General features: G+C 44.2%; 1 protein-coding gene across 3 annotated transcripts in view; it reads left to right on the top strand.

Moving 5' to 3' along the window:
- Nucleotides 1-1,331: 1,331 nt before the first annotated feature.
- Nucleotides 1,332-27,110, top strand: part of LOC124612364 (fibroblast growth factor receptor 3-like) — a 427,961-nt gene continuing 402,182 nt past the window's right edge. For all 3 annotated transcript variants that reach the window (XM_047140525.1, XM_047140523.1, XM_047140524.1), the window contains exon 1: nucleotides 1,332-1,572. In XM_047140525.1, coding sequence (XP_046996481.1) covers nucleotides 1,566-1,572 — 7 coding nt within the window. In that variant the 5' untranslated portion in view covers nucleotides 1,332-1,565. The remainder of the gene's footprint in view (nucleotides 1,573-27,110) is intronic.

A 27,110-nucleotide genomic window follows, 5' to 3' on the forward strand; every position in this document is an offset into this window, starting at 1 on the left:
TGTCATTCAGAAATTCTTTTAATTTCTTCTTAAATACTTGTTGGTTATCTGTCAGACTTTTGATACTATTTGGTAAGTGACCAAAGACTTTAGTGCCAGTATAATTCACCCCTTTCTGTGCCAAAGTTAGATTTAATCTTGAATAGTGAAGATCGTCCTTTCTCCTAGTATTGTAGTTATGCACACTGCTATTACTTTTGAATTGGGTTTGGTTGTTAATAACAAATTTCATAAGAGAGTATATATACTGAGAAGCTACTGTGAATATCCCTAGATCCTTAAATAAATGTCTGCAGGATGATCTTGGGTGGACTGCAGCTATTATTCTGATTACACGCTTTTGTGCAATAAATACTTTATTCCTCAGTGATGAATTCCCCCAAAATACGATGCCATATGAAAGCAATGAGTGAAAATAGGCGTAGTAAGCTAATTTACTAAGATGTTTATCACCAAAATTTGCAATGACCCTTATTGCATAAGTAGCTGAACTCAAACGTTTCAGCAGATCATCAATGTGTTTCTTCGAATGTAATCTCTCATCAATGGACACACCTAAAAATTTGGAATATTCTACCTTAGCTATATGCTTCTGATTAAGGTCTATATTTATTAATGGCGTCATACCATTCCCTGTACGGAACTGTATGTACTGTGTCTTATCAAAAGTCAGTGAGAGTCCGTTTACAAGGAACCACTTAGTAATTTTCTGAAAGACAGTATTGACAATTTCATCAGTTAATTCTTGTTTGTCAGGTGTGATTACTATACTTGTATCATCAGCAAAGAGAACTAACTTTGCCTCTTCATGTATTTGCCTCTCTCAGTATTGTCTATTAGCCGCTGCATATTGCCTTCAGTCGCATCACTCAGGAGGGAGGTGTCAGTAACTAACCAGTAACGTCCGCTAACTGAATAGAAACTTTATGGCATAAGAACATCATTTTTTCATTCACGTGATGTTCGGTTGCACGTTTACCGCGATCCGCGCTATCGACCATACTGTACGATTCTCGGCACTGCCTGCCCTGCGCTGGATTTTGGTGCCGGTCGGCAGCAGTGATAGGAAGCGGCCGCGCGATTCGCAGCTGCGCCGTTTATCTGCAAGAAGCGAGCGGTGTCTGGAGTCCCTACCCCCGTCCCCGTCCAGAAATACGCACCCCGGCGCGCCCCCACCAGCGGCGCCCGTCGCGCCCAATCGGCGCGCGCGCTCGGCTGCCGCACCGCCGGCCGCTTCCCCCGCCGGCCGGCAGGAGCGCTGGCGTCGCGCCCCGTGGCCGGGACCCGCGGCCCCGCCGCGGCCGCAGTGTGTGCATTGTTGCGGAGCGGAGTGGTCGTGGCTGAGCTCGCGTACGCCGCTGGGACTGCTCGCTGACGGACCGGCGCGCGTCTGTGCGGGAGGGGGGCGGACTGGCGTCTGCCGCTGCCGCTGCCGGCTAGCTTTGTGCGCGCGACGGACCTGTGACTGACTGCCGTGCGCTTGTAAACACTTGTGAACTGACGAAGAGACACAGAGTGCTGCTCGTGTGTGTATACTCTCGGTCGGCGGTGTCTGCGACCGTTTGATGTCTGGTGAGTGTTGACTCGTCTCCTCTTGCTACTCTACTTCTGCAGCTACACACGTGTTTGACTATTTTTACAGGCACCCTTTTTGTGTCCTGTCTTTATTCGTCTTCCTCTCATCCCTTTTCTATGTCTCCTTCGTGTTGGTAAACGAAACAACTGTTCATTTGGCGTTGCGTTGTCAAGTGTGTCTACGCTTTATGCCGAGTATATAAAGAATACTCATTTTCTGAAAGAAGACGCATATCTCTTCTTTTCGTGTGGAAATTCAAGAACGTACCATTACATCAAAATTCTAGCTCGTACATAAACTTTTCAGAGCATTTTTAGGAAGTTGCAGTAAGCTCTGTCTGTTCCCACTACAACAATTATGAGTTTAAATTACGATGTTTTAAAAGAATACATTAATGCGTCAATATAGAGCGTCGTTAAAGACGTTGCATATAAAATGATGCAAGCGTTTTGAACTCAGCCGTGTTGCGAAAGAAGAAAAATACGTTTCGGTAGTGTCAATATAAACGAAAACTGCGCTAATATTAAAAGACAGACATATAAATATTCGTTATTTTACGTGCATCAAGTACTTCCCAATACCGCTATTTTCTGTGTATTATCCATTATTCTTTGGAAACTCCAGCACAGAGTCACAACTAAGAGATCGGAGCTCTTTTGTTTTTTAGATTTATTTTAGATCCAGACTTGTGAGTTGACTTCAAAGTAGGATATTTCTGGAATGAGTTATCGGCTGTTTCTCACGTCTGCTGTTCTAACAATGCCATTGTTACTCGTTATCTGGATAAGAGTTTATACCTGACGTTTCCCTATGTTACATGGAGCCTTACTCGTATTTGGAACAGGGAGATTAAAGGCGTGCGCAACTGAAGTAGTTCTCTATTTCTAATTATCTAGATGTCAATGAAATTTCGAATGCCTACCCAGGTTGCTTAAATGGCGTCTTTGTGTGAAATAATCGAGAGAGAGTGCGAGATCAGTAAGGAAATAAAATCAAAATATTCTTGGGGCAAGAATCGCCGCCGATTTAACTACTACTTCGCATACCGACAGGATGGGGTGCATCCGCTACCGCTGCGTTAAATAAATGTTTTATATCAGGCTCGTCCTTAAAAAAATGAGATTTTCCACGTATAGGATACTCTTAGTCACCTTTTACAATTCTTTTCCTAAGTTTTACACTGCGATAGCATAGACAGGGATTCGACAATAGTACACCTCGGTTTTGTAAAGTAATCTCTTCCATGCACCATTTCTACGTTACGTGCATCGTTCCAAAGAGAGCCTGTATACGAATCGAACTCGAGCCGCTTCTGAGGTACGGGTTGCGCGCCGGAATTTCTTTCGGTAAACCACTTCCTCTGCAAAACGGTGCTGTCTCAAGGGACTCCCGTTTTAATAGTCTTACACTATAACTACTAGATCCTACAGAGGGAAACTCCTGCAGTTTAAAGGCACCGGACATATGTACTTGTACTTCAGACTTTACGTGCCTCCGGAATAACATACTATGGAACGGGTACTAAAACACAAGATCTAACTACCGCGACTTGAAGAAGTGGGAACCCAGAAGTTTGTATCGATTTGAAATGTCTGAGTTTAATTCACTGAGTACAGTGAGTATGAGCTTCGACCACATGTTGTAGGAAATCTCGTGAGTTTCAGTTTCCTTGCTTGGCCAATGTAAATAAAGCGCTGTGTATACCCAAGCATGATAATTTGTGTTAATGTTTGGACTGAACACTTTAAACACAGTTGACGCCAAGTATCCGTCCTTGAGAACATCATTACCGATCGTATTAAGGACCTCGCTAGGAACGTAACTTGTCAACTCGTTGTCGTTAATTATAGACGTATCGGTATCAAGTTTATTTTCTTCATACTAAAGACGAAGGTATGCTGTCACTAGGAAAGTAATTAAGTACGGAACAAAGTCTGGTTTCAATTTACGATATTTAGCAGTTAAATATAGTGAACAACTATGCTTCGAACTTCGTTCTGTGTAAATTTCCACTCTCTGCTTCTATAGGTCTGATGCATTCACAGTGGAGAGCTGTTAAATTTTAGACAGTTTTATAAGTATATTTTTCTTTTCTAGCCTCCATCTGACAATGAAGATCTACTTCTGTCATCCTGGATTTAACATTTATTTGCATACGTAGCTGGATCTTCTTCCTGTCTCCAGAGTGGTTAGTTGAGATGGGAGGGGAAGTCTTGTACACCAAAGGCCTGCGAATCGTCTACGTAAAATTTATTATGTCTGTTTTCCTGTTCTGTGTGTTTGTGCGCTTCTTTTGTGAGGCGGAGCCGGAGTTTCCTCGGCATTTGTTTAGACGGTCACAGGTGACCACTGTGTTTGGCTGGAGCGCTTCTTGTTCACTGTGCTCACTCAACTCCATAGCAATTGGAAGACGAGCGGTGTACATAGAAAATTACAACGTGTTGATTACTGACATTTAGCGATGCTATGGTAATTAAAAAATGGTTCAAATGGCTTCGAGCACTACGGGACTCAACTGCTGAGGTCATTAGTTCCCTAGAACTTAGAACTAGTTAAACCTAACTAACCTAAGGACATCACAAACATCCATGCCCGAGGCAGGATTCGAACCTGCGACCGTAGCGGTCTTGCGGTTCCAGACTGCAGCGCCTTTAACCGCACGGCCACTTCGGCCGGCTATGGTAATTAAGGGCAGGCATTTAGTGAGGAGTTTATCGTTGTTCTTTTGCTGTAAACAAGACTTTTGCTCTTTCGCACTAAACAAGAATTTTGCTTCCTTCAACTGGTCGAAAGATAGTGGCATATTTTGTCCACCAGTTGTTCTGAAGACACAGTGCTTCGCTTTGAAAGGGCGTACTGATGAGAAAAATAGTATCCACATACAGAAAAAGTGAACAATAGGAATACTAGTGGCTTCATATAAGTACTGCACAAAAATAATCACTAACACATACACACACTTTTTGTGGATATGAAACCGATATGATCGTTGCACGAATCAGACAAGTCATTCTTTACAGTTGTATGTAAGACAGATTTTATTATAAAATGAATGGCTTTTTGGGTCGTCTCTTAGTTGAATACTCTGTATAACCCGACTTGCGGCGGCATTAATGAAACTGTGCAAGCATCACGTATACGAATGGGCTTGAAAAAGGAATTTGCACATTGTTATGCCAGGCCAAGCAACCTTTATTGAGTGCTGCGCTACACTTCAAAGTGATGCAGATACGTGACATTATTCCTCAACATTGTCACCAAGTCTCTAGAAACGACAGTCGGAACAATATAACAGTCGTGAAATTCCTCGACGGCAGAAATTCTCTCCCTGGTCGCATTGTGTGAACGTCCTCTTCGCTGGAAAATCTGCGACTACTGCGAATCAGTTCGTCGACTGCCTGGACTGCGTCGCCTGTGATCGATGTCTTTGGCCTCCCTTCCCCCATCGGCATCGGCCACGTCTGTGTGGCCTTGCTGTTTCACTACGGCGGAATGCAACATCGCATTTTTTCCAAATACGCCCAGAACTTCCAGGTGAATTTGTGTGCGATTTAGACCTTTTGCCCATAAGAGTCGTACTGTCCCGTGTATCTCAAATTTCGAGATCGTTTTCCAGCTGCCGCGCCAATTCGGTCCTACACTGTGATGTCTTCTGTGTACAGCAGCAGAAGTGTAACTGCAGGAAATCGAGAACATGTACTCGCTTTCCGATAATGTGCCACGCGACGACGTGTGTAACTTGCTACTTGAAGTCCTCTCGTACTTTTTAATGTGCAGCTTCAGATGCGTAGTGATCACGGAGTCGTCCGTGACTGATAATCTCGAGAATCACTGGCCTTTAATTTAACTGTATTTTATAGCATAACGCGTTGTCATACCCAAAAACAATTTACGTGTGTTGAAGTATTACGTTTATATCGGCAGTGATTCGATACTGTTTAACCTCTTCCCGTAAAGCATTGCATAGTCATAGACTACAACTGAATGTGATGAGGGGCGGTTACCGAATGTAAGTGGCCCTTACAGAATTACTATTGTACGGAGTATCACACTACATGCACGATTAACTCAAATAATTTCTGACTGATGGAATCCAGCGAGTAAGACTGGACGGTAACATTTAATAGAAACTAATCATCGTCAGCTGTGTCAAAGAAAAGCAGAATAGGAAGGCAAATGTTGACATTATACACAAATCAATAGCTTGAGAAAACACTCAGATGGTTCGATGGGGATGATTTTGTCTACAGGTAAGTACCATCACTGGGCAGAGAGACGTAGACAGTATTCCTGTTTAGTGTGTAGACGAATACAGAATAACGCTCATATCCAGAAGGAAGCACCCGACATTATCCGATTATTAAGTGACTTATGCAAAATCAATACTGCGTAGGTTAACGAAAAAATTTAATTGTTTTGGTATTTTCTGGAAAGGCTTCCCAGGAAGCACATACGAGACGCTATTGCTATCTAGGTACATACTTAGGAAGAGTCCTTAGGAAATGCAATCCGAAAACAAAGGAAGTAGGTTACAGTACACTTGTTCGCCCACTGCTTGAATACTGCTCACCGGTGTGGGATCCGTACCAGATAGGTTTGATAGAAGAGATAGAGAACATCCAACGGAGAGCAGCGCGCTTCGTTACAGGATCATTTAGTAATCGCGAAAGCGTTACGGAGATGATAGATAGACTCCAGTGGAAGACTCTGCAAGAGAGACGCTCAGTAGCTCGGTATGGGCTTTTGTTGAAGTTTCGAGAACATATCTTCACCGAGGAGTCAAGCAGTATATTGCTGCCTCCGACGTATATCTCGCGAAGAGACCGTGAGGATAAAATCAGAGATTAGAGCCCACACAGAGGCATACCGACAATTTTCCTTTCCACGGACAATAAGTGACGGAATAGAAGGGAGAACCGATAGAGGTACTCAAAGTACACTCCGCCATACACCGTCAGGTGGCTTGCGGAGTATGGATGTAGATGTACAGTATTGTTCCAGTGTTTGGAGTTCTATCCAACAGGCTAGAAGAACGCAGAGCTAGGAGCACAATAGGCCAGTTTGATCCATATGAAAACGCAGTAAAAATGCTCAATGAACTTAAATGAAGATCTTGGACAGAAAGGTGTCGTGCTCTTGCAGAATCGGTAGGACTTGCCACAATTTTGTTACCTCAAGACAGTACAGCGCATGCGGTTGTACAGAGACGACCACGAGGTTTCTTCATATAAGACAACCACTTACACCCGAGCTCCTGAATTATTTATTGCATATATTCAAACATGTCTTCCGCTACAGTTGCTGCCCTTTACGTCTAGTTCTAGTGTCACGGAAGTTATTCCATGGTTTTTTTAACATGTGCCCTATCATCCTAACTCCTTCTCTAACTAGTGTTTTCTACACACTACCTTCCTCGCCGATTGTGAAGAGAAATTTCTCATTTCTTATCGTTTCATTGTGCATAATTTTTAGCGTTCTTCCGTATCATCACATTGGAAACTCGTCAATTCCTCTTCCTTTCCTGCAGCCTCACAGTCCATTATCCACTTATACTCTGGAAAGCTCTGGGAAGTGGATGACACAGGGCACTTAGCGTGTTAGGTTTCTTCCTATTCCACCTGTGTATGGAACGCGGGGAGGAAGTAAGCCTAAGTGTCTCTGTGCTCTGTAATTAGCGTCATCTGGTCTTGTTGGTCCGTACGGAACAAGTGAGTGCGAATAGCTGTGTGTCAGTGTCTATGTAGAACGTGAAAATTCGCGTCGGACTGCTAAAGTTGGAGCTGCTTTCGTGTGAAACTTTGTAGTACTAACAGTGACTAACTTGCACCAGTAATAGTTTTGGCGGTAAATACGGACTTAATAGCCGTCTTAGAGTGAAATAAGCGTAAATATGTGAACTTTAAACCTTTTTACGCAACTTATTTAGGGTCTCTCAAGCCCGATATTTTTACGTAAGGATGCTGCCTCCGAGCTTGACTTAAGCGATCTTCGTTTGGTAGGTATTCAGTCGCTGTTTCGTCAGTGCTGCTTTTCATCGAATGAGTTAGCATCTACCAGCACAGAGTGAAGGGGATGGACAGTAAAGAAGCCTATCGACGTATGGGGACTGTAATGTCGGAGGTACGGAGAACGAAACCGCCCCGGCGCAATGTCCAAAATTCACTGTATGTTTCTTTGTTAAATCTCCAGCAACATTCATTCCACACTCGTTATGTAAATCACATTCTTACTGAAAAGCCTGAATTTCGATGAAGAAAATTACACATATCTGATGACTGTGATGAATCGTAGAAAAAAATTTCAAGTTCCCATGTTCGTTGGAAGTGGTCTAAGACAAAGAAGGATCTCGTCAGTTATTGAAAAGTAAACGGATGACGGAAAATTTGCTGCTTACTGTATTCACCTTTACCTGTGCTCTGACATCGATCTCAAGGCGTCCGCCAGTTTAGGCTTCTCAGAATTTTCGTGCCGTTCCCTCGAGAGCAAAATTGAGCTTCCATGGGATGCTGTGCTCCTGTGGTGCATTCCGAAAAGATTGCCTCCTCAAATTAAGACCTCTGTCTTATCTTACTCGACTTCTTTCGGCGAAGATGCTCTCCTCGCCTGTGTTACTCTGCTCTTTCCGTCATTCTCGCTTCGTCCATCACACACACTGCCAGCGTAACGAAGAGAACAGTGCGTTGCGAGTACAGGAGCAAAGTTCATTCCGCTATAAATGGCACAGCGGCTCGTGAAGAACAAACGTCGTGGTAGATTTTTCACTGCCCTGCGGCGACGCTGGCGGCGTGGCGTGGCCCGCGGCAGAGGCGGGGAAGAAGTATTCCATTAAGCGGGCTAAACCCACGCCGCACTGAGGAATATTTGAGCTACTTAGCGGGCCCTGGGGCCTGCGGCAGGAGGACGAATTCGCCGGACCGCGCTCTGGCCGCCGGTAGCCTGGTAGTCTGGTAGCCCCGAGCGCTCCCCTGGTAATCACAATGCGCGCCGCACGTGGGCTCCGCTCCTCCGCTTAATGGAGTTAAGTAGCTCAAACGGCCTGATGGAGGCGGCCGGCATCTGCTCCAGATACGCCCGCGGCCGCGTCTTCGGCCACCGCATACGCTCGAGCCCACATCGCTCTGCGCCCGTGTTGGGGGGCACAGTATAGCGCGCCTCCACACGTGTGACAAAACCGAAACGGCGGTCTCGCAGCGGATGTCAGAGCACGGGTGAAGGTGAAAACCTTAAGCAGCAAATTTTCCCTCACTCGTTTACTTTTTAATAACTGACGAGGCCCTTCTCTGTGCTAGACCATTGCCAACGAAAGCTAATATTTTCTTTTACGCTTCATCCCAGTCCTGAGCTATATGTAATTTTTTTCGTCGCAATTCAGGCTTTTCTGCCCAAATTTCGGTTACATAACGAGTGTGGAATAAATATGGCTGGAGGTCTAAGGAAGAAACGTACAGTGAATTTTGGATACTGCGGCGGAGCGGGTTCTTTCTCCGCAACTCCGACATCACAGCCCACATAACTCGATGCGCTTCTTGGTGTCCATCTCCTTGGCTCTGTGTTGGTAGTTGCTCAGTCGATGGGTAGCAGTAGTGACGAAACAGCGACGAAGTACCTACCAAACGAAGGTCGCATAAGTCAAGCTTCCAGGAAGCACGCGTACGTAAAAATATCAGGCGTGCCGGACTCTTAAACAGCTTGCGTGAAAGGTTTAAAGTACAATTAATTAGGCTTTATTGCCTCTGAATGGCTATTGAGTCCGCACATACCGCGAAAACTATTATTGGTGCAAGTTAGTTCCTGTTATTACTACAAAGTTTCGCATGGAAGCCATCGGAACTTTACCAGTCCGACGCGAGTAATTTTCGCGTTTTACATTCACTGACTCACAGCTGTTCGCGAGTTACTGCATCAAGTCGTTCTGTTGTTTTATTAAAAAGAAATGTTCGCCACACTGTGTCAAGATTGTTCACAATAGACGTCTCGTAGAATTTAAGTACAACAAAAAATTAACACGCAAATAACTGCCAAATTAAGTTACTGGGAATTCTCAAATCTTAAATAAAATGTTCTGAAGTGTAATCGCTTCACAGTTCCAATACAAGAAGTGACAGAGCGTAAGATTATCGTCATCTTAGCCAAAATTTGTGCGGCTCGGTTTAACATGTTCTGCACTGTAAGACAGTTCCCGATTGACTCCAACAGACACGGGACTGTAGCGCAAAGTCCAACACGAAGCGTGAGAACTGCTTAGTTCCTATTGGTTGACAATTTAGGCTTCCAATTTGAACAGCTCCAGCCTACAAATAGTCCAGGTAATTCCCAAGTCATCGAGCAGAATTGCAGAACGCAATGAGTAAAAGAAATTCTGATTTTTCGAAACCAAATTTAATTTCAGTAGATCAAATTACGAATTATTCCCAGAAATGAAGTACTAATTGATTTAAGACCGAACTTTTCTTTTGGCCATTTTTATACAAAAGCATGCACGCTGGACATACGTCATATGACGCACGATTGCACAGGAACTTCCCACGCATACGTTTTACATAGTTTTTAATAAAATAAAACATCACACGCTACACATTTCCTCCATACACTCTATCACTCTCTCCACAACACTCATACAACAAAACATAATTACTTAATAATTTTGGAACGATTACTTGTACGTCATCAAGCTGTTGTAACGAAAGCAAAGAAACTTCTAGAGAAACAACTCATATTGAGCGATGTGTTTGGTTATAATTTCAGATTATATTGTAAATAAACACGTTACGATCCCTAGCTCAGTTTTGTAATGCCAGAAAAGTTATTAAGGTTTTTTTGGGAAAATTCTGTATCTGCTAAAGTATTGAAGATAATGCACTGAGATCCTTAAAGTACTGTTGTGGTGTCAGTACAAGGTTGTATATGAAGTCTGAAAAAGATCGAATAAAATTTAGTACTATTTCGTTAGGTTAGTAGGGAGTGTGGCGTAGCGAAGTCGATCGCACGGCAGGCCAGCTACTGAGGGTAGCCAGCGCTCAGAGCGCCAGCGGCGCCTGCCCGAGAGGCGCGGGCTCTCCCTCGCTGCTGGGCTGCGTGGCGAGATCGCACACTCTGGCATCGTTTACTTCACAGCAGGGAATAAAGACGCGGAATAATCTGGCCGTTCACCAGCAACAGTGAATATTTCAGGAGGTGGCACTATAGGCTGATTCGGATAAAGTATTCCACATAGAATGTGCCGAATTTTTATTGGCTAAGGGATGCAGCTGTTAGAATACGACCCTAACGAACACTGTCACAACGTACTAAACAAAACAAACTGTTGAGCTCAAAATTGACTTTACTAAACTTCACCTCCGACTTTGGAATTCCTCTGAAAAACCGCATGTAGCTCTTCTGACGCTGTCTTGGTGTTCTTTCATATGTGCAGCACTATTCGTAACGCAAACGATCGAGTCATCTTTTTCTTTGTAGGCTTCGCATTTCAACCATCCTCATAGCCAAAACCTTAACCAATTAAGGCCCTGGCGTTTTGGTGGCACAGAAACGTGACACATGACCTAAACGCAACATTTCCAGGAAGATGCGTCGGCAGGAATCGTCACGTTTCTTGGTCATCAAAGGCCTCGAGCCTTGCCTTTACACATTTTTGCCTGTGTGTACGGCCAAAATGAGAAGTCTATAAGCAAACAGTAAACACAAGAGACGAACTGACCGTCCGGGTGAGGAATTGTACCGCCTCGATGAAAGGACGCCGAGAGGCTCCCAGAAGAGCAACATGTCGACTGTCTTAAATAGGAAAGCGCGTTCAAGTCACAAGTGGAATTTGAAAATCAGCTTTGCGTAACACCGTTTGCGAGTATTTATTTGGTTTGCCTTCTGTTGTCTCTCTGTAGGTAATAAAAACTGGAGTAATGCTTTATGGAATGTTTTTTTTTCGAATTAGTCTCCTAAACTATTTGCGATTCCATCGCAAACGCCCTCCATAGGCTCAAGCGAGAGCATAGAACCAGTATCAAATGCTTTGGGACACATAATATGTTGATGCATCACAACTTGTCACCGCAACAAAGATATATAACATGCGTAATGGCAAATACGTGGAAGAGATATATCAGAGGGCATGGACAAGGAATCGATTACTTCCCTTACATGAAGGAAGGAAGATTAGAGTTAAACATCGGAGCAGAAACACGAAGAAAGGACGGGGATGGAAATATCGGACGTATCCTTTCCAAAGTTCTACCACGGCACTTGTCTTAAGCGGTTTAGGAATATCACGAAAAGCTGAATCTGAATCGTGCGACAGGGATTCGAAACTTCGCCCCCCCCCCCCCCCAGTTGCGTTACAGGGAGGAATGGTGTCTGACCTCGGGTTCAAGATGCACATTAACGGGACAAAGAGAACCAGGAGCACTGAGAATAAGGTAGAACTTTCGGAACGCATGATGATAGGTTCAGTACGACAGTAACCTTCCGAAAGGATCCAAAAAAACGAAATAACACAGTAATAATCAAATTTTTCTCGATGGTAATAATGGCGGCGTAGGCTAGCCTTCCCAAAATGGTAAAAATGCAAAAAATGGCTCTGAGCACTATGGGACTTAACATCTGAGGTCATCAGTCCCCTAGAAGCTAGAATTACTTAAACCTAACTAACCCAAGGACATCACACACATCCATGCCCGTGGCAGGTTTCGAACCTGCGAACGTAGCGGTCGCGCGGTTCAGGACTGAAGCGCCTAGCGCCGCTCGGCCACCGCGGCCGGCGGTACAAATTCACCAAACCGTAATAAATACCCTTAGTATCATTCTGTTTGTTATGTACAACGAGATTCAAAATTTCTGTCACAAACTTCCTCAGTTTGGAGTTGTAGTTGGATACGTAATATTCAAATAATAGGGCCATTCTGTCAGCCAAAATCGAACTAGCATTTGATGCAACTTTCTCCAGTTATGGTATTGTGCAGTTGCACTGGCTGAATCTTAGGTATACATTTCAGTTGCCTTGGATACTTGTGTTCAAATAATTATTATCATAATGAACAAGAGGAGACCAGTATTATCAAAGATCGTATCAAACGTAATATTTCACTTAATATCCGTAAACACGGTTATGCTTACTTTCGATAATGGTCTTACGTAAATCACCTTAAATATAATTATAATCACTATATTTTCACTGTCTCTAGAAGTTCGAGTAAGTTGTTCGCCAAGCAATATTGGCGCCAGTTCCAAATTAATTTCAATTTATAGCAGACCATAAGGGTTACTCAGACGTTTCTAACACGATTTGTGTACATTACTGATTGTACTGCAACTTGTCATGTAGCCACATTAGGTTAACAATACGGAAAGTGTAACCGTAATATCCATGAGTTTATGACTCGAAACGTATAACTACAAAAACTATCAATGATCGGCATACTTTAATAAGTATAACATAAGAACGATTCGGAGCTACAGAAAACTCCTCGCAACTTCCAATGTCGTCCTATGCTGATCACTGCGTTTCTGTCCTGTTCGCAGGTTTCGCTCGATATTTTCACAGGTGCGCAACGAAAACTGCGCCGTTTGAAAACGGCCGCAGCGAAATATCGTGAGACGTAGCACTCTCCTTTGATCTTATAAATAACATCCAGTGAACAAGAATATTTGCTTTTGCAAAATATGTGTGATTATTTGAGGTAGCGGGCTATAAGTGTAACAGCGAAAACATTCTTACTTAGTCAGATGTTATTGAGCGGAATAAATGTCTTCCGCAGTCCATTCCGCCGTCTGTATCACAGAACCCATAATTTTTTATTCATACGGTTTCATAACATGTAGAAGTGCGACGTGTAGCAACCGCTCTCCCGAAATCAACAGCGAGTCATCACAAACTTTTTTGAATCAAGCTAGAGAAGCGTTGTTTACTGTGCGGTAAATGTTCAATTAATCTTGGTAGCATCTGTAAGAAAAACCAAAAATGCCTAGAATGAGTTCATTGCCCATCTAGATCCGAATTTTTGTATTTATTACTGGTCTGCATCTAGAGATCTGTTTTCCGCCGGTTATGCTAGCAATACGTCATTTTCAGTATTGTCCAATCACGTGCTTCATGTCTAAATAAGTATACGCGTTATTTATGTAATGAGCGTAGCGCACACCCGAAAACTACAGTTCTGAAACAAATCTGTTCTAGGCGCTCAGTCCGGAACCGCGCGACTGTTACGGTCGCAGGTTCGAATCCTGCCTCGGGCATGGATGTGTGTGATGTCCTTAGGTTGGTTAGGTTTAAGTAGTTCTAAGTTCTAGGGGACTGATGACCACAGATGTTAAGTCACATAGTGTTCAGAGCTATTTTTTTGAAACAAATCTTCCACTTTGACGCCAGAAGGTATTGCTGATTTGTATTAACACAAATAGATACATTTGTAAACAATAGATCACAGAAGATTGTAAACAATATTATTATTAGATGCACTACAGTGGAGTTCACTATTCATCGCTCACTGAAAATAATGCCGATAGAACAACAACGATTCACAGAAAACAATGAAATGACGCAGTGGTTAAGACACTGAATTCATACTTGGATGAGTAGCACCGTGGTGTAGTGGTTATGATGCTTAACTGTTGCATGGAGGGTTGTGAGTTCAAAACTCACCTGGTCTATACAATTTGTCAGCAGCTCGTGGTCTCGCGGTCGCGTTCTCGCTTCCCGAGCACGGGGTCCCGGGTTCGATTCCCGACGGGGTCGGGGATTTTCACCTGCCTCGAGATGACTGGGTGTTTGTGTTGTCCTCATCGTTTCATCATCATTCATGAAAGTGGCGGGATTGGACTGAGCGAGGGTTGGGAATTTGCACGGGCTCTGATTACCGCGCAGTTGAGCGCCCCACAATCCAAAGATCATGATCATCATATTTGGAAGGAGAGTAATTCAAATTCACCTCCGATCTTCCAAACATAGATTCCTCGTGGTTTCTCAAAAACGTTTAATCCGAATGCAGGAATATTTCGTTAGGATAGAGCTCGGCCGTTGTCCTCCATCTGCAATCCTTATCGAGCTTCCGCTCCTTTCGTTTCGTCGTCGACGGCCAGTAACATTCTAGAGCCACTTTCGTAATCGTAAGAACGTACGTTGCAATCCATAGTCGTTTCCCTAGAATTGCACTTACTTCTTGTTTAAAAATATTACCCTGAATGAATTCAAATTCAGTTAATTCAAAACGTCTGCAGAGTGTCTCGCAAAATGCGAGCACTGAGAGTGTTGACGGTGGACCACGCTAAGTTAGAAGGTCCTCTCTCTGCTAAGTGAGATGGGCGGGCTATGTGCCGGTATTAGGATTCGCCCTATTGCTCCTCTCTCACCATCTTCAACAATCAGCAGCACAAACACAAAAAGACAACACTACATCTTGCACACACACACACACACACACACACACACACACACACACACACACACACATTTCCGTACATAACACATGGAAAGGCGCCTAGAGCGTGAAAAATAGTAAAAAACCTTCCGAATTAAGCAGCTGAACCTTCAAGGGATATCTTAGCCAATATTACCGTACGGCATTACACTTACTGGTTTCATTTTCACACGACAACTGTCAGGTGGTCAATAGGCGTCACTGTGCAGACTTCGACGTAACGACATAATTCGAAAAATTTGGACTCAGCTTTCGGAGAAATTGGTAGCTGTAGAAGATTGCTACGATGAAGGTAAACTGCCGACCTTTATTTTGTGACCGCGTCGAATAGTAAATTAATGTTCAACAACACTTGTTAACGGTACACTCTCCGATGTTTCACAAGCTGCGACATCGTGGCGAAAAAACATAGTGACCCGTATATCTAATAAGTTTCCTTTAATTTACGTCTATGCTCACAATCTTTTCTGTTTAACAGATTACCTAGTGGCTGCAGTGCATTAGGACTTTGTTTTTATGACACAGATCTGATGAGGTCATTAAAGACCGAAACCGGTAATCTGTTAAACAGAAAAGATTGTGACCATAGACGTAAATTAAAGGAAACTCTCCGATGTAATGTCATATTTCGAAAAAGCTTTTCGCTCTCCTGTAAAGGCAAATTGTTTCTGATTCTGCTTTTATATTGAGCATGAACGGAGGAATTTTGTATGTTTCCTGTATTGGAATGATGTTCCCTACATTCATCCATATTTTAACTTGGCTGACGTCCTCTTGGCGATTGAACATTTTTGTTACAAGTGGTCAGAGAATTTTGGGGGGGGGGGGGGGTCACTTCAACTAACTTATCAAATAAAAATGTAACTGTTAAAATGTGGCTCTAACGTCGTGAAAATGGTTGGTTCATGAATAAATATTAACCATAAAACTATATAGGAACGCACTTTATATCAAAATTGAAGCTTGACGTAAGTTTGTTTATCCGTTTCTTGGATTCTCTAAAGAAATGCGCTCGTAAACGCGTTTTCGTAAAAACTATTCCGTGTGAGGCATTGAGTCCCCTGCTTTTAAGTGCACCGTGCATCTCACAAGGAGACGGCACGAGCGTGGGGTCGGGGATTTGTCCGAAATTTTGTGTGGTGAAAGAGGACCCCTAACTCCTCACGTGATTAAAATATTAGGACGCACTACCCGGAAAATCCCGGGAAAAATCGATCCAAAGTTTCTTAGGTGCATTATGAGCATAAAATGATAGCCCATTGCCGAGCCGCTGTGTGGCGTAGATGTTTAGGGCTTGGAGTCTTATCCCAGAGGTCTCGGGTTCCATTCCTCCTCCGGCACTTTTTTTCTTCTGTTTCATTTTCTTTTGTTTTTCTACCAATCATTCAGAAAGTTTCCCAAACCTACATTATCTTTAACAAATTAGGTACATTATTGAATAAAAATTATTTTCTTTTTGTCCAACAACACAATTCATGGCAGTGTGTTTTCCATTTTTCACTGTCAACTATATACGGAGAATCATTGGATTTTTAATCAGAATAGCAAATTCGATTGGGAAACATTCAATTTTTATACATATAATAATTATAAACAAGAACCGCAGTGGTAATTATCGTAAAAACAAACAAAGCAATAATTTTTGCGACATCTTGCACAACATATAAAAGCTGATTTTCTACAATCACAGGACGTTTGCAATAAATCTGTACAAAAATAAGCCCCATTAACATTTACGAAAATGTTTTGGGTTTCTGATAATTTGAGGGAAACCAGGCATATTGAATCATGTCTCGGAATATTGGTGACGATAACTGATGGTGAATAATAGAATGAATTTTTATACAGTCTTCCCGGGAATTAATTTGACGATTCTCCTGTAACAATGCGCTGCAATTTTGCAAGCATCAGAAGGAAAAAAAAAGTGCCAGAGAAGGAATCGAACCCGAGACCTCTGGCGTAAGGGTCCGACCGCTAACCATTTTTTTCCCATTTTTGTTCGTTGTTGATCGTTGCGTTTGGTCGTTGCGGACGTCACGATGACATCAGTTCAAGTTCGTTTAATGATTCTTCCACTCAGTTCTTTTATTACAGAGGCCAACCGGCTCTCTGACCGAACACGCTGAGCTACCGTGCCGGCTACCATATAGGCCAGACGGCGGCTCGGCAATGGACTAACATTTTATACTCATAAGGCACCTAAGAAACGTTGGCTCGATTTTTCCGGGGATTTTCCGAGTAGTGCGTCCTAATAGTTTAACCACGTGAGGTGTTAGGGGTCCTCTTTCACCACACAAAATTTCGGACAAATCCCGGACCCCACTGTCGTGCCGTCTCCTTGTTAGTGACTCCGATGTACTTACATTCTTCTGCGTGTCTGAAAGTAATCCCACGTCAGGAATCACAAGTGACGCACGTGCTCTGATGTACTGCCTCAGTGCATTTATTTGAAGGAAGAAAGCAGGACTCTTGCTCTCTGTGCTACTGCGGTCCTCAGATAGCCCCCGCTACAGCCTACAGCCTCCTGTACTGGGCGGCCCCTCCTCTCCCAGCGGAGGCTCCCCACGGCGGCGGCCGATGCCTGCGCCGGACGTGGTCCGGCATTGACATTCGTGGAGAGGCCCCACGCCCGCGCCTCGGCCGGAAACGGCTCCTCTGCTGGTTGCGCCTTTGTGCGTGACCGCCATTGTGCCCGAGGCTCCTCTCTTGTTTCAAACTGCACGTTATCCAAAGTCTCTCTTCCACCGTACGAAATGCGATAGTAAACCCCTCGAATTTCCCGATTCCACTTTGTACCGCGATGAGACGCACATGAAATCACAGTTTAGTTGGAAATTTCTTACACGCCATCACACAGGAAGTTTCATCGAACATCGAGCAGATCTTAACGACCGGGATGGCTCAGCGGCCAGCACATTGGACACGCATTTGGGAGGACGACGCTTCAAATCTAGATTTACGTCTTCCGTGGTTTCCCTAAAACGCTTAAGGCAAATGCTGGGATGGAGCCTTTGACACGGACAAGCCCGATTTCCTTGGCCAGCCTTCCCTAATCTGAGCTCGTTCTGTGTCTCTAATGAGTCGTTATTGACTGGACGTTAAACTCTAATCCTCCTTTCTTCCTTCTTTCATTCAGACCCTGATCTGACATCCGTTAAAGCGTGGCGACTCAGCCGCTACCCATGGTTTCTGTTTCACGAAAATTTGTTTGAATTGACCTTCCTAATTAAAAAAACACGTAAAAGTTGAATAAGAATAGTGGAAAGGAAATTTCTTTATTAAGTACATTTCAGTGGCTTATTCCCAAGAATAAGCAGGTTTCACTCAGTTAATACTCGGCAGAAAGCAAACCTGAATTTTGATCGGACTTCCTTAACTCTTGTGTAGAAAGGTGTGCAGTGTACTGCTGCATCCATTTTCAATAAGCTACCACAAGAATTCAAAAATTTTAGCAGTAATCCACGCTCTTTCAGATCGAAATCTGTTGAGGAGTTCCTAGAAAAATTAAGCTTATTCTTGTATTGTTGACTGCGTTTACTTAAACTTATGGACTGACTTTTTTCGGGTTCGTAAACAGTTTGTTTTTCTCTTTTATTACTTTTACGTCATAATTTCATGTACTGAGACGTTCCTTGACCATGGAGATGTGCTCCTCAATTTGGTACTACGGAACTTCGTGTGTAAATAAAAATAAACTACTAAGGTCAATAGGCTTTTTCCTCGTGACGCAATGTAACTTATACGATGGTGATGAAAAAAGTATTAAGCATATACTTGTGCTAGGGACACTCAAACGAAAACCAGACAGATGGGAAAAGTAAATAAACTGTTTATTATTTCAAAAGTATTCGTATCAGGGGAAAATGGATGCGTTTGGCTACGAAACCATGATGGTACCCAGGCGTACACCTCTTCGTCCGAAATAAATCAACAGCCACGAATGTCTTTCTTCAGGGCTCCAAAAACACGGAAATCTCATGGGGAGAGATCGGGACGGTATGGGGGATGTGTGAGGCCGTCCCAGCGAAACTTGTGCAGCGTACGTGAAACAGCTTCGGTAACATGTGGATTGCCCCACGCACATCCTCCATACAGATGGTCTCCCTATGTGATTTCCATATTTCTGGAGCCCTGAAGAAAGACGTTCGCCGGCCGGGGTGGCCGAGCGGTTCCAGGCGCTACACTCTGACACCGCGCGACCGCTACGGTCGCAGGTTCGAATCCTGCCTCGGGCATGGATGTGTGTGATGTCCTTAGGTTAGTTAGGTTTACGTAGTTCTAGGGGACTGATGACCTCAGAAGTCAAGTCCCATAGTTCTCAGAGCCATTTGAACCATTTTTGAAACACGTTTGTGGTCGTCGATTTGTTTCGGATGCTGAGGCATACGCCTGGATACCATCATGGTTCCGTAGGCAGCCACAGACATTTTTCCTTCTCGACAGTGTCTCACAGTGGGATAAATGTATTAATAGGTATGACCATTGTTTTTGAAATAATGAACAGTTAACTTCCTTTTTTCCATCTGTTTCGTTTTCATTTGGCCTCCCCCTATATTATTTGTTGGTCTGTTGTGTTATCATGTAAGAACGGTAGTTCATCTAATGACGGAAGTTTATACGCCACAGACTGATCATACAGATAACCAAGTACCACATAAAGCTGACGGTAAATTTATTTGCCGTCATTTTTTTTCATTTTTGCAGATATTAGATACAAATATAAAATATTTGCGGCGGTTTACTCATGTTGCGAAACGTTTCAGCTCGGTTTCAGACAGCAACAGCGTGCCGCACAACATAAATGTGTAATTCAATTTTTCCCCAGCTGCTGGCTTGGAGATTATCGGCCGCACGCAGAACTGCGACCCTGAATCTGAGCGATACGTCTGCGACAGAGGAGAGCGAAGCGACGGCTTACCCGCCAAAGTCTTGCCGCTGTCACGTTTCCAGCGTTTTAGCTTTTTACGCGAGCCTCGCGTCCGCTTCTTCGCGTCTCCGATCGCTGAGCGGCGCTCGTTGCTGGTTTTTGCACGTAGCGGCAACTCGACGCGTGTGGCCATCCGATAGCCGGCAGACGGCGGAACGGAGATGGCCCATCGTTACGTGTGATCGACAGCCGCACTTCTTGCGAGAGGCGAGCTGCTGACGGCCGTAGGACTCTGCTGCTGCGCTCCTCCTAGGCCGTTATGGCGGGGCGAGGAGAGGACCAGAACACACTTTATTGCAACGGAGCCGCCCGTAGACAAGGTCGTTTTGATTTCAGCAGCCTCAGCTTCGTGTGAATCAATGCCGTGTTTTCACATTTGGCGCCTGACGTCATTCGCCGTAAGAGGAGCTCCCTCCGCCCGCTGCCGTGACAGACCATGAGTCTGCTGCTCGTCTCCAACGTTACGAGACTTTATAGCAGGTCTTACGGCGAACTGACGGCTGGAAGTCAGCAGCGCCAATTTTTCTTATCCTCAGATGCTAGAAAGGCGTCATTCATGAAGTTTCAAACATAAACTTGTTCAGGTAAACACAGGTTCCGAAATGGTTATAGCGTGTGAAAGGTTTCTTCACTGATATGCTGAATGTTACGTCCTTGGCCGAAGACAACCATCACGTATCAGTCGCTCCTGCGTCGTCTGTTGTAGGAGCGAAACATTTTAGTTCATCGAGGTAACACTTATGACGTACACGTACATAAATAATTTGCTGATAAAGTCAACGCAATTAAGTGAGAGAAATTGAGGGTTTCAGCAGTTCCATTCAAGTCAAAGAATACTGCTGTTTTAAAAAATGGTTCTGAGCACTATGGGACTTAAACCTAACTAACCTAAGGGCATCACACACATCCATGCCGGAGGCAGGATTCTAACCTGCAACCCTAGCAGTCGCGCGGTTCCGGACTGAAGCGCCTAGAACCGCTCGTACACTGAGCCGGCCCTGCTGTTTTCGTCGGAGTAGAAAATGGTACATTATTTGCCTTTCTAAAGTGTTGGTTTGTAGCACCGCCTTTAGAAGAGGTGTAGGTATTTAGAAACAGGTACTTCAAAGAATATAAAACTAACCGCGCCTGTAAAGTAGTGCTGACGTAGCAATTAAAGTCAGTCGCAAGTAAAGAGAACGATGGCACAGGGCCATGTAGATTATATCGTTTCTCTTTTTCCATTTGTTTTTCATTTTCTTCGACGTTTATATAAAATAAATATTTACTACCTCGTGCTACAATAAACATAAAATGCAGAAAAACTCAGCAAGACCTTATGTCCCAATATAAGACAGTTTCTTGTATCATGGTATTAAAATAAATATCAGGAGTACGGACATATTTAACAAATGATTCAAATGGCTCTGAGCACCATGGGACTTAACTTTTGAGCTCATCAGTCCCCTAGACTTTGGACTACTTAAACCTAACTAACCTAAGGACATCACACACATCCATGCCCGAGGCAGGATTCGAACCTGCGACCGTAGCAGTCGCGCATATTTAACAGCTTGAGACATATCGAACAGAGCACTAAATATTCTCAGTGGTCAGATATCCTTTGCCAAGTTCTTATTTGTTTTTTCTTGTAACTTCTGTCTCTGAAATTGATGCATATTGAACAGAATATTGAACACTCTCCGTGATTACACATCATTTTCTGAATTTGTATCTGTTTCTTCTTGTTACTTCTGTCTCTGAATTTTTCATTTGTGTCTCGTCTCTCATATCTTATTTGTCACCTTTTTTATACCACTGCTGTAAGCGCGGCGCTCTGTCACGCCAAGAGGACTGGGTTCGATTCCCGGCTGGGTCGGAGATTTTTTTCCACTCAGGGACTGGATGTTGTGTTGTCCTCACTATCTTTCATCATCATCGGTGGAAGGCAACGGGAAACCACCACTGGAATCGCTTCCCTAGACGCTCATGCAAATGGATCAAATGGCTCTGAGCACTATGGGACTTAACTTCTGAGGTCACCAGTCCCCAAGAACTTAGAACTACTTAAACCTAACTAACCTAAGGACATCACACACATCCATGCCCGAGGCAGGATTCGAACCTGCGCCCGTAGCGGTCGCGCGGTTCCAGACTGAGGCGCCTAGAATCCCTAGGCCACTCCGGCCGGCACGCTCATGCAGTGGACCCCTCTGACGATGCTTCCCCCATGACAAGACGTGCCGTAAGGCAGAACACAAAGTTCAGTTTCACCCCTGTCTCTCTTCCTCTTTCTATTTTCCCGGTACCACCTAGCTTCTCACTACTCTCTCTCTCTCTCTCTCTCTCTCTCTCTCTCCTCTCTGTCTCTCATATAAACACACACACACACACACACACACACACTCTGTCTATCTCTCTCTGTCTCTCTGTTTCTCGTCTCTAGAGGTTTACTTTTAAAGGGAGGTCGTTGATATGGAGGATGCTACAAATAGTTTTGGTTAAATTGATGTCTCAACAATCGGAGTATCGTCGACACAAGACGGTCAACAAAAACCGTGAAATTTCTATTAACTAACTAACTCCGTACGAACAGGCCTTGAAGACCCAAAGATACCGCCTGTATTTATATTATTGCCTAAATGTTGCCAAGATCTGAGTCTATCGAACCAATTGAGTTTGACATGTAGCTTTGTTAATGGATTGTGCTTATCGTTATAATGCTATTCATCAGAATATTGGTATATTTATTAGCAAAACGCAGGAATCACTAGAACAGAGTAACTCGCAGTACGCTAGCTTGCGAAACAGGAAGATGGGTCAGGCCCATATCGAATCCACGCTTCTCATTACCGATGTTGGACTGGTATACCGGCCAGCCTGAACGTGATTTCTACACGGTTTCACACGATCTTTTAGGGAAATTCTAGGCTGGTCCCTAAATTTCGCCTCGGGCAGTTTAAATGCGATAACACGGAGAATAAAGTCTACACGACTCAGAGACAGAGGCGCACAAGACTTCCCCTCCTTAAGTTATGTTGACGACTGTGGGGTCGGGACGGGGACCTGACGACAAAGCAACAATAAACTCTGCTGACTTCTCAAACAGGGGATACTGTACTAGGCGGCATAAACGCTAGTCAACAGAATAAGATGATTAGCAAAACACTACTGGGAAACAGGCGGTAAGGTTCAATATTGTACTTTTTAAGAAACGTAACTAACTTTGTCATTAGATTGATGATTTTTTTGATGACAATAATCCTTCACTACGGCTAGTGCTATTGTAGAATGTTTGCCATTGGTTTCTTCCTTCCTGAGAAGGGTCCCTTCCAGCGATTTATCGGAGGAGAACTACTGTGCAGCATATAGTCCGAACGACTATAGGCCAGAAGTGAAAGTGATGGTAAGAGTCACAAAATATTTCTCGGACAAACAGCTGCTCAAACCTTGTACGGTTTGTTTATTAGTCCGACGTATATCCAACTTCCCTAATGAACTTAAATAGATGTGAGAAAGGTTTCGGGTTTCTGGCCGGCGTTTCAATGAACGTCACATGCTTCAGGTTTATCTAGCTGGGATGGTGTTGAACGTGTACAATGTCAACAGTGGCTGCGAGGAGCGGCGCTTTCACTCCGCTAGCCCTGGGGAATGGGAATCCGAGCTGCCGGTCTGTCGCCGTGGCCCGGGGTCGCGCCGTCCTCGCGTATGTCGGGATATGTGTCACGCGCCGCGCTTTGTAGCAGACGCCGCTACCAGACTACCAGAGTACCAGGCGGCGGCGAGTAGAAGGCGCGACGCCGCGAAGCGCGGCAGCTAACGAGCGAGCAGCCGGCGCTGCTTTTTTATTCTGGCTCCATTCCACTTATTTATGTCGCGCCTCCTTCCGGCCTAACATACTGCAGCCGCTCATTAAGGCTGGAGCCGTCCCAGGTATCGGCAAGCGCGGAAACTCTGGTCTAGTGCGTGAGCGTGGGGCAGGCTCGTCTTGCGGCGCTGTGGCTGCGGCAGCATCCGAAACCTCTCCGGCACGGTAGATGCGGGCCTGACACTTGAAAATCTATCTCGCCACCAAGTACTGCTGCGTCTGCTCCATAGTTGCTGCACAGGAAGAAGGCAGTATAGACACACACACACACACACACACACACACACACACACACACACACACACACACACACACAAAGACATCTGAACATTTTGTATAAAAAAAAAAAAAAGATTGGTTATGCTCTATCGGCCTACATATAAAGTCTGATTTTCCTAGGCGTACTAAAAATAAAATGACGTACAGATAATGTTGAAAGGTACCGAAAAGTGATGTGACATCTACTTACAAATTATGTGTGATCTATTTACAAAGCTTACGCTAAGCATGTGTGGCTGACAAACGACAACTCCAAAGATAATGATACTTACTAATTAATATATAAAATGGTCACATCACGGCGATTTCGTGGTACTGATTCATCTGAACGAATGACATTGATCACGAAATGCACGAAAAGTGTGAAAGCTTTTGGAACACTGTACTTAGTGCCGGCTTCCTGAAAGCTCTGTTTCGCGAGTGCCGACGACGAAATACTTTTCCTTCGACGTCGCAGGCGAACACGAACTACGAAGTCGCCCGTGTAGCTGCCTGTTCTGGTCAAAGCAAATTGCTGAAGGCCGTTCCTATAAACAAAAAACCTCAAGTTTAACTGTTGCGTAAACTGTCGACCTGGCAAAAAAATAGACGTGGCATTTTTGTCTGCAAATTATCTTTTTCGTCTGCAGACGACGTCTCCATAAGAGTCGAAAACTCACTCTGTACACCTACATAAGTGTGGAAATTGAATGTAGTCGATAACATGCACTGTATCTTCGCTGCCTAAGTTCCTGTGTGTGGGATGGAGCCAAACTAGACCAACAAACTTCGGAAGTCTTAACGCTAGATAAAATTTTTAACTGCAGTTGGTACCAATTCACTGTGTGCTCCAGTCTGTAATTGTCACTACAGGGTGTAAAACAGGACTTTTGAACTTATTTTGTATGTGACATACCATTGCAGACCTTGTAACTGTAATTAACTAGCGCATAAACTATAAATAATATGTAGAGTAGTAAAATTTACGATTGTTTACTAACAATGTAACATCCCCCCCTCCCATTTAGTGTTCTAGTGTTACCTTTGCCTATTTTCTATTTCGATGTAGCGGACACTTGATCTCTGGTGGCTGTTTACAGGATGATAATGTAATTATGATTTATTCGGCTTGTTATCCGAGTTATCTTTGTTTCTGTGAAAATACCATAACGACAATGAACACGTCCTTAATATGCAAGCACCAAAGAGTACAGTACAAACCACGCACGTACAAATACAGAAATACAATGATATTGTTGCTGTCTCTGCATTCCACCATTCCGCCGCTCTTCCCTTGCATTCAGTGACCCCATACACGCGAGGCAAAAGGCCAGTTACTTATGGACAAGCCTATCCATACTGCTTTTTTTGACTGCTTACGTAGAATTAGCGCTGCCGGAACAACAAGTCCTAGAAGGAAAAACGCAGAGCCGAACGCAAGTTTGAGGACGAACACTAAGGCCAGCATTTCTGTTGTCAACAGCAAGTTCGGCGAGTGACTCGAACAAGTTTGTTTCCAAACAAGACACATAGCACGTAGCGTGTGCATTTGCACTGTTTTCAGATATTTTCAGTGCAGATCGAATGCAATATGAATAGACTAACAAATCTCACGAAACGTAACGATCCTGTAACGGAAGCAACAGGTTCTTTGTATTGAAATAATCAGCACAAATTCCTGGAAAACCTCGGGTATTTTGCCGGTGGAGTCCAGATTGACCCTGCATGAGATGAAACAATGATTAGGCTTCGTTTACAGTCTCAGTGGGGCGCCCAGACGTGCTCGTAAGACCGCGTGTTGCCAGATACTGAAAGTGGTTAGCAGAAACTGATTAACGCCGCATCGGCCGACCGGCTGACAGCTGCCCGCGGCGCAGGAGTCGGCCGATGCGCGCCGATGCTATCGCGGCTATTTCGGCCTCAGGAACGGCGCAGCAGCAATCGCGGGCGCGGCGCATCTCGCGCTGACGTCACGGCACTACGGCCTCCTCTGGCACACACGTGCTGCACATTACGCTCTGGTAAACGCTCGCCGGTAGCAGACGCCGGCCGGAACGAAAATAACTGCAGACGAGATCGGTTGGCTCAACGTCACAGGTACGACTAGTCTGAATCATTAGCGGTGGCTGCGATAGGGACTGAAACCGCGCCACCTGCGAACTGGCGTGAGCTCTGAGGCACAGCGGAGAGCTGGGTGGGGATTGGGGTACCGCACCAGCACTCGTTGTTCATTTCAGCTGCAAGGCTCGGTTTGTAGCAACGAAACAGCTACTTAATGCACCATTAACATTTGCTGCAGGGTACACATGCAAGTGATTCAGCTGCCCCAACAAATAGGTTTTATGCAACCTGCAACGGCCTCAAAAACCACGCGCGCAGAATTTTATAGTGTCTCGATCGCTAAGAGCAAACTATTAGTTCTATAGAAAAAATGAACAGGACCTTTGTGTAGGAAATTTTAATATAGTTAAATTTTGTTCAAGTATACCTTCTCCGTAGATGCTGTAGTTTTCGAAATATTCGAGAAACTCCCTTATTTTCTTGAATTACTCGAAAATTACGGCCTCTGTCGGAAACGTCTCCCAGTACAAAATTTGATTACATTAAATTTCCTACACAAAGGTCCTGTTCGTTTTTTTATGTAGGACTAATAGTTTGCGCGTAGCGAGCGAGACAATATGAAAACTCGCTCTTGGTTTTTAAAGGCATTGCGGGTTGCATAAAAGCCATAGGTAAGGGCAGCTTAATCATCCCGTATACAGGGTTATTACAAATGATTGAAGCGATTTCACAGCTCTACAATAACTTTATTATTTGAGATATTTTCACAATGCTTTGCATACACATACAAAAACTCAAAAAGTTTTTTTAGGCATTCACAAATGTTCGATATGTGCCCCTTTAGTGATTCGGCAGACATCAAGCCGATAATCATGTTCCTCCCACACTCGGCGCAGCATGTCCCCATCAATGAGTTCGAAAGCATCGTTGATGCGAGCTCGCAGTTCTGGCACGTTTCTTGGTAGAGGAGGTTTAAACACTGAATCTTTCACATAACCCCACAGAAAGAAATCGCATGGGGTTAAGTCGGGAGAG

Source organism: Schistocerca americana, chromosome 4, assembly GCF_021461395.2.
Source record: "Schistocerca americana isolate TAMUIC-IGC-003095 chromosome 4, iqSchAmer2.1, whole genome shotgun sequence".
Taxonomy (NCBI): Eukaryota; Metazoa; Arthropoda; class Insecta; order Orthoptera; family Acrididae; genus Schistocerca; species Schistocerca americana.